General features: G+C 28.5%; 1 protein-coding gene across 1 annotated transcript; it reads left to right on the top strand.

Annotated features, from left to right (window-relative positions):
• The first annotated feature begins 987 nt into the window (after nucleotides 1-987).
• LOC114190790 (probable pectinesterase 53) lies at nucleotides 988-8287 on the top strand. The gene is made up of 4 exons (XM_028079827.1): nucleotides 988-1611; nucleotides 1696-1899; nucleotides 7412-7647; nucleotides 7734-8287. The coding sequence occupies exons 1-4, from the start codon at nucleotides 1027-1029 to the stop codon at nucleotides 7885-7887; spliced, it is 1179 nt and encodes a 392-aa protein (XP_027935628.1). The 5' UTR covers nucleotides 988-1026; the 3' UTR covers nucleotides 7888-8287.
• Nucleotides 8288-9159: the final 872 nt, after the last annotated feature.

Below are 9159 nucleotides of genomic sequence, written 5' to 3'. Positions count from 1 at the left end.
TAAGCCCAAATAGGACCCATCAAAATCAATTCAGCTTTAATCAACTTATATTAGATTCTAAAATTTATTGGGTTAAGCTAAATTTTACTGAATTTCAAGTTAAGCCAAATCGACCTGAATCTAAGTCGACACTAACAATGAAGACTAAAATATGAGTTCGAGAATAATTTTTTTTTTCAAATTCTTACATTTAGGTGAAATTCGAAATTCTTTAATTTTAATTAATCAATCCAATTACTCTAATAATGTTATAGAATGTGAATTTCTTTCAAAATTTCGTACGCAAACAACTTATTTTATAACAAAACATTTTAAATTATGGTCTTAAAATACCATACACAAGTAAATGACCATGGTTTGACCGATTAGGACAACTAGCGTGCGACCCTTGAACCTAATCACATTCCATTGGTCATGGACACAGTCACATGCATCATGCTAGCTAGATCATGCATAAGAAAGAGCATTACAAATTTATTAAATCCAATACCAGGGGCTTATAACTTCATAAATTGAACACAATGAATAGTACACCATGCCTTAAACAAGACTCTGTTACTGTCATTTCTCATAGGGTGACCAACATGCTTCATAAGCCTGATGCAATAAATATTTATATATTTTCAGTTTTCTAGAAGTCCTACCCCACGACTCCACGACTAATTGTTGCCTATACATGGAATGTGTGTGCTATGGCTATATACGAAACAGGCCCTCCCACCACTACCATTTTCCAAAACAAAATGGAGTACACCCATTTTCTTCTTCCTGCGCCATAATTCATTCCCAAGAGAATGTTGGGGACTACACGCTGCTGCTCATAATTTGCGCAATGGGGCCCCAGACCCCTACCTCAATACCCACCAAGTTTCTCAATTTTCTTCTAGATACTGCTTAGTGCTCTCTAGCTACACCTCTTACACAACAAAAATGGGCTCATAATGTTATGTATGTTGTTCTTTTTCCTCTTCAGGAGGGTTAGTTTAGTAAATTGGTAAGAGAGCAATTATTTTGTGTCATGTTAACATGGTCTCACGAGGTTTAACTTATAATATTCTGTCTGGTCTTGAAATTTCGGTAACACTAGTTAGCATTTGCAGTGCCATGGTTTCCAAAACCCACTCCCAACTCATTTTTCTATTTCTGTTTCTTCTTTCATCATTAAACATTGCTTCAAGCTCGTACACACATAATGTGGCCAATTTTGACAAGTGGATATCTTTCAATGTGAAGAAGCATGAAGAGAGAAAGAATGATCCTGGTCCAGATTTGAAGCTGAGGCAAGCTGAGAGTAACAAAGTTACCATAACAGTTAGCCAAGACGGTTCCGGTCACTTCAAGACCATTTCAGAAGCTCTCAATAGCATTCCACCACGCAACACAAGGAGAGTTATAGTGTCGATTTCGCCGGGCGTTTATAGGGAGAAGGTGATGATCCCAAGAACAATGGCTTTCGTTACATTGTCAGGGAACGCCGGAAATCCTCTGACCATTACCGGAAACGATACAGCATCTGCCTCCGGAAGAAATGGCAGTCCCTTGGGGACGTTCCAGAGTGCAACTGTTGCTGTGGATGGTAGCTACTTTGTGGCCATCAACATCAAATTTGAGGTACAGACACTTAACATTAACATTTGATTCAGCAATACTCAAATGTGAATATAAGAAGCATATAATGAGTGTGTGGTAAAACAGAACAGTGCTCCTCATGAGATTGGAAGAAGAGGAGAACAAGGCGTGGCGCTTCGGATTTCAGGAACCAAAGCTGCTTTTTACAATTGCAGTTTCAGTGGAGCTCAAGACACTCTCTACGATCATAAAGGCCTTCATTTCTTCAACAACTGCTATATTCAAGGTTCTGTGGATTTCATCTTCGGCTCTGCCAGGTCCCTTTACCAGGTTCTCTTTCCTTTCCAACTCTTTCTCCTTCATCAACCTCCAATGTTTACCATGCTTTCAAATGTTAGTGATAGTAATACAGTATGTTAAATTAAACCACTTTTTTTTTTTTTTTTTTAAATAGTAGTTTTATTATTGACTCATTAATACAAATTTATAACTTTCTTCCCTTATTTATTAACTATTACTTTCAATTTCATAAATTTTCTTTAACAAAGCTTAAATGTATTTTTCATTTCTAAACTTTTTAAAATTTGTGATTTATACTTAAATTAAATATGTATTTATTTCAAATTTATATTTTATAAAGTCATGTAAATTACTAATCTGGTACATGAGATGTTTACTAAATGACAAATAAAACTTCACAATAATCAATAATATAACTAGGTCGGGATATCTGTCGAGTTAGATCATTTTGGTTCCAACCTAATCTAAATTTAATATTTTAAAATTTACATATAATTATTTAATGGTTTAATTAATCGTAAGGTACCCTGTTTGGTACTAGAGTGTCAAATTGGTACCCGTTTTTAAAAAAGTGTCAATTGCATCCCAACTTTTGAAAATTGTTTCAATTAGGTCCCTTTCAGACAGAATTGACTAACGCCGTTAGTCAACGTGCCACGTGTCAATCTGTGGTTTTTTTGATTTTTTTTTAAAAAAATTTTAATTTTTTTTTTAATTTTTAAATTTTTTTTTAATTTTTTTTTAAAAAAATTAAAAATGCCACGTGTCAAGTCCCTGTATGTGACACGTGGCATTGTCAGTGCCACGTGGCATTGTAATGCCACGTGTCAGTGTCACTATTAGATGTCATTGTGTTGATTTCGATTTGGTCCCCACATATGTCTTTTTGTTTCAATTTAGTACCTAAGTACGTGTATCTGATTCAATTTTGTCCCAATTTTTTTTTTAATAATTAAAATATTTTTGTAATCCATTTTTTATAAGATTAAAAATAATTAAGTATAAATATTTTTACAAAATTAAGTACTAATATTTATAATGTTTCTCTCAATTTCAGACCAAATTTATTATTTGTATGAATGTTGTGCTATTTATAAGTACTAAAATGACTTTTACCACTAAATTTTAATATAAATATCAAATACTTAATTTTTTTTAAACTTTTATACTTAATTACTTTTAATTTTATTAAAAAATATTTTAATTATTAAAAATTATTAGGTCAAAATTGAATCAGATACACATACTTAGGTACTAAATTGAAACAAAAAGACATATGTGGGGATCAAATCGAAATCAACACAATGACATCTAATAGTGACACTGACACGTGGCATTACAATGCCACGTGGCACTGACAATGCCACGTGTCACACACAAGGACTTGACACGTGGCATTTTTAAAAAAAAATTAAATTTTTTAAAAAAAAAATCAAAAAAACCACAGATTGACACGTGGCACGTTGACTAACGGCGTTAGTCAACTCTGTCTGAAAGGGACCTAATTGAAACAATTTTCAAAAATTGGGATGCAATTGACACTTTTTTAAAAGCGGGTACCAAATTGACACTCTAGTACCAAACTGGGTACCTTACGATTAATTAAACCTTATTTAATTTATTGAATTTATTGGATCAATAGGAGTTGGGTTGTTCGAATTGCAGATTAATTTGATCGTATTGTTCAGATTGTGAATTTATATTAAATTAATTTTTTTTATTAAAAAAATATTTTTGTTTTGAATAAGTGACATAAATACAAAAAATCTTTAACTAATATATATATATATATATATATATATATATATATATATATAATTTTAATGATAATAATTATAATGACTATGTTTTATATAACTTAGTATTAAATTTTAACATAATTATATATCATATTAAAAATTATATTTAAAATTTTTAAATATATTTAAAAATTTAAAAATATTAAAATATAAATTCGGATCAATACGGATATTCATAAAATTCCAATCCGCTGTCTACAGTTATTTATTTTACTCAATTTTATTTATCCGTTTGGTGATACTAAATTTCACTATTAAACAATTTAGTATTTTTTTATAAATAAAATTAGTACTAATTACTTTTTGTGATTTACTTTTAAGGCCTTTAATATATTTTTAAGTGAATTATCTATTATTCTTTTTAATTGTCTAATTTCACTGTGCACTGTATTATCAGATCTTTTTCTCTCTTATCATAACTAATTTTTGTATACCCATATTAATTAAGAGTATAACTGAAAAGAAAAATAATGCTATCTTGAAATATAAAAAATTAACAAGAAGAATACCACTTTGTTAAAAAAGTACTTACAACTTTTTTGAATGAGATAAACGTAATGATCTTCTCCAGTCACAAATACATGTAAAATTACATGACTTCTTTATTAATTAAGAAGCTAATTAATGCCGTTTAATTCTACTAATTACAATTAAAAAGTTTGAGTGTTCTATATTTGATTGAAATTTGATATCACGAATTAAAAAAATTAAGAATAACATCTTAAATAATTGAAAGATATTTTTGGAAGAATATCATTAAATCGATGAAAATATGAATAACTAAAAATTACTTTTATTTTATTTAGCTATTATAATTGAATATTGAAGGTTTTCTTGTATTGGACTAGCTGTATTTTCTCCTAAACTTCTCAATATGAAAAGGTGTCAGGTCTTTCTTTCTTTCTACACATCCAAGACTTTCTTCTGCACCTCTAAATCAAAATGTTTCATCGGAAATCGACTTTCTTTCTTTCTACACATCCAAGCATTTTTTCTGCACCTCTAAATCAAAATGTTTCATCGGAAATCGACTTCCGGAAGTCAAAAATTATTACCAGAATTAAAAAAATTAATTCTAATTCTAATATTTTTAATTCTTTTTAAAATTGAAATTAAAAAATAAAATTGAAATTATTATAATTTTAATATTTTAATTTAAATTATTTTTCTATATTATTTATTTTATTGATATTATTATTTTATTTACATATTTAATGTGTATAGTATTTTATATTTTATTTGAATTTTTTAATTTTATTTAAAATTTAAATATTTAATTTTAATCATATTTTTAAAAAAAATTCAATTATATATTTTTTTCTATTTTTAAATTTAAATTTATTTTAATATAATTTATTAAAATTTTTTAATAAAAATAAAAAAGAATTAAAAAATACATATTTAAAATAACATATATTAAAAATTAAAAAAAACGAATATATATATATATATATATATATATATATATATATATTATTTTTCTTTTTTTCCTTCTTTTTAATTTAAAGTTTTATTATTTTAAAATCAATTTAAATATAAAATAAAATTAAATGAAGCAGAATATTTTTTTTGTTTTTTTGTTTTTTATTTAAAGTTTAATATTATTTTATTTTTACCTATTTTTATATTTATATTTATTTTTCAGTATATTAAATAAAAATAAAATTATATATATGGATATTAATATTTTTTTATTTTTAAAATATATTAAGAAATATGAAAACATAAAAAATAAATAAAACAATAAATAATAAACTAAAAAACAATTAAAAGTTAGAAAACATAAATTCTAAAAAGAATTAAAAATATTTCAAATAGAATTAATTTTTTGACTTCCGAAAGTCGACTTCCGGTAATATTTTTTTTGACTTCCAGAAGTCGACTTCCAGTGAAACATTTTAACTTCCAAAAATCGACTTCTGATGATATGTTTTGACTTTTGAAAGTCGAATTTCGGTGATATATTTTGACTTTCGGAAGTCGACTTTCGATGATATATTTTAACTTCTGAAAGTTGACTTCCGGTGATATATTTTAACTTTCGGAAGTCATATATTTTGACTTCCGAAAGTCGGCATCCGAAAGAAATTTTGGGAGGATGATGTCCGTGGATTTCCTTAAATGGTCATATATTTTGACTTCCGAAAGTCGGTATCCGAAAGAAATTTTGGGAGGATGATGTCCATGGATTTCCCCTTAAATGGTCAAAAGATTTTTTGGAATTTTAAAAAAAGTTTGAAGGTGTAAAAAAAATTTTAGAGATACATAATAAAGACCCAAAGGTGTTAGATAATCTGCAGTTAGACCGATCCTGCTGTAGCAGCTTCTTCATGCACATTATATTATAAAAATTGTAAATTTTATAATTTGTAAATCATTTTTTTCTTTAAAAAAATTATGAATTACATAATTCAGAGATAAAAGTTAAATTTTAAATTGTGTAATTTGGAAGTATTTTTTTTTTCTTAATAACTGTTTACTTTTGAATTTGGATTCTACAATCTAAAAGTTGTTTTTCTTGTATAATCTATAAGTTAAAAATGATATCCAACTTATACACTGGGAAAGCTTTTTCAGATTATATATTCAGAAGTTAATTTTAATTTTTGGATTGGACAATTCAATAGAGAACAAATGAGAAATATCTTTTATATGAAGGTGCAAGAAGAAACCCATGATGGTGCAGGAAAAAACTGCATCATAAGGTTTGTGTTTTGAGAGGCAATGGTCCAAGGCCCATGGCCCAAAGTGAGAAAAAGTCTTCAGTTCTCAAATAGTAACATTCGGCAGTTTGTTCTTACACCTCTGTGTATTTCTTGCTGCACCGTATAAATATTTTGTATTTAAAATTATTGTTAATTTTGTATTTTGAAATAAACAATCCAAAATATATATTTTTAATTTATATTATAAAATCTGTAACAATATATAAAGAAAATTCTTCTTTTATGTCCAATTTCATTTTTTCCATTTTTACTTTTAATTATTATTTTAAAATTAATTATTTTATAAATAATTTTTTTAATCATTATTTTAAAAATTTCTTTTGTTTCGAATAGTTATTTTATTTAACAATTATTTTAAAAATTAATTATATATTATGAAAGTAAATATTATTGATTTTAACTTAATTTTTTAATTTTCTTAAATTAAAAAATGCGAACACACAAATACGATAATGTGTTCTTGGTAATATATATAATCACCATACAAAATTAAATTATATATAGTATTAACATCAGCTTAACAGAAATAATTAAATTGAATCATTTAAGAAAAAATAAAAGAATTATAAATTGAAAAAAAAGTAAAAGAACAAAATTGAACCACAAATAGGAGTATCATGTATATGATTAAACCTTATATTAAAAAAAACATTTTATTAAATTTATTTTAAAATTTTTATTTAAGTACTTTCATTTAATTTTGTAATCACCAAAATGATATCATTGTTTCTTTACTTCTCAAAAACAAGTTAAGTAACCAAAAAAAGTATAAAGATGAACAGTAAATTTTTAAAGTAAAACAATTTTTTAAAACACAAAACTGAGTTAAAAATAACAAATTTCTAAGTTAATTGCAAATTTAATCAGACCTTTTAAAATATTCACATATAAAAGGTTGATACTCATGATTTCATCTCGTGTTCTGAAGAGTTGAGGACAATCTTTATTTTGTTAGGAGCAGTATCTTTTGTGTATTAATTTAGCACTGGTAAGTTTATTTATTGACTTGGCAAGCAGAATTGCTACCTAAATTCCACGACTAAGAAGGTGGCTTCTATCACTGCTCAAAAGCGTACAAATTCGTCACTGGAGGGTGGATTCTCCTTCAAAAACTGCACAGTAACCGGTAGTGGGCATGTTTATCTAGGAAGAGCATGGGGCGATTATTCCAGAGTTGTTTTCTCTTACACCTACATGGACAACCTAGTACTCCCCAAAGGATGGAGTGATTGGGGTCACCAAAACCGTGATTCGTTAGTTCAATGCACCACATTCAAGTCATGCATTTTTCTTTTTACACAAATTAATTACTAGAACTAATTGTATGTGTGTATTGCAGGAGGGTATATTATGGAGAATACATGTGTAGTGGGCCAGGAGCTAACTTTGCTGGAAGAGTGCCATGGGCACGAGTGCTTAATGATGAAGAGGCCAAGCCATTTATTGGGACCCAATTCATTGAAGGGGACACTTGGCTCATCGACACGTGGTGAAAATGAAACAACATGCAGACTTCAATTAGTACGTATTTATGAGTTAATTAAAACCCTGGTGCTTCTGAATATTGATAATTTACAAATAAACAGTGGTTTGTTTTCATTGATTGAAAATATTAGCACTACATCCATTCTTTGTTGTATGTTACACCACCAAATTTGTTTCATAAATGTGTTCCTTAAATGGGAATATAAATAAAAGGAGAACACTGTTTAAAACTGTTGTGGTGGAAAGGAAATGATGTGAGCACAATGAACACCACGCATGCGCAAGCTGAACCAGCTTTATACTTATCAAAGTACGGAAAAAGAAAGACATAAAATTTGATCTTGAAGCTTGTGAGTTATGGAATGGCAGCATGATGAAGCAGGAATACGCAAAAAAACACGAACATGATGGAGCAGGATAAGACAGGGAACAGAATTTTAAGGCCAAATGCAACACTCGGCTAATTTCCAGGGTCTGGTCTCATCGTTGTGACCATTGAAGAAATTCCAGAAGTGTTCTAGGTTGTCTAAGCCACTGGATGATTTCCCTGCTTTCTTTCCCTTAATAGTGGATATCAACTCCTTTGTTTCTGTGTCTTTCCACCTTCGACTCTCGGGCTGAAGTTCATGGTGACAGCATCTTAGTAACGCTTTTAGTAATAGCAAAATTGAAGCCATTGTAGTAGACCAGAACACAGATTGGACATGTACGTTTTTAAGGTTTCGCCACAAAATAAATTTCAAATATCAGATACGTATAACAAGGTTTTAATACTAGGATTTGAAGGGAAGCTTATCTCTTACGCAAAAAAAGTAGAAAAAAAAATCAGGATTAATTCCTTGTGAAATTAGTAATTATACCAGGTTGGTTATTCCATTTTCTTACCAAATTATGACAATTAATACAAAATCTTGATGGGTCTTTCTGCATGACCAAAAAACCTCCAAACTAACACTTGTGCACTTGGCTTGTGATGAATGGCATAGAGTAAAAATTTCTTTTTCTCACGTGTCGACAGCACTTGTCTGAAATATAAGTTTAGCAACTTGGAAAGTTATTTTTGATCATAAAAAAATGGATATTATTAGCCGTGTTAGATTCGTTTTGTAAATTTCTTTTGTGCATGAGAAAAATACTGGCCACCAACCATGCAACTTGGGAACTGAATCTAGCGGAAGAAAGTGCAGTATAACAGAGAAAAGCTTGTGTGAGGTCACAGTGTAGCTTACCTACCATTTTGGTTAACTCAAAAAATGTAAAGAAGCACGCATGAGGGATCT

Source organism: Vigna unguiculata, chromosome 7 (genome assembly GCF_004118075.2).
Source record: "Vigna unguiculata cultivar IT97K-499-35 chromosome 7, ASM411807v1, whole genome shotgun sequence".
Classification (NCBI taxonomy): domain Eukaryota; kingdom Viridiplantae; phylum Streptophyta; class Magnoliopsida; order Fabales; family Fabaceae; genus Vigna; species Vigna unguiculata.
Note: the sequence above shows the minus strand (reverse complement) of the source record. Positions and strands in the feature narration are given on the sequence as shown.

What these genes read in the sequence shown, in the direction of transcription:
- LOC114190790 (XM_028079827.1), top strand. Translation starts at nt 1,027, where the DNA reads ATGGTCTCACGAGGTTTAACTTATAATATTCTGTCTGGTCTTGAAATT. An exon ending in CCATCAACATCAAATTTGAG is followed by an intron (nt 1,612 to 1,695) that starts GTACAGACACTT and finishes GTGGTAAAACAG; the next exon opens with AACAGTGCTCCTCATGAGAT. An exon ending in CTGCCAGGTCCCTTTACCAG is followed by an intron (nt 1,900 to 7,411) that starts GTTCTCTTTCCT and finishes CTTGGCAAGCAG; the next exon opens with AATTGCTACCTAAATTCCAC.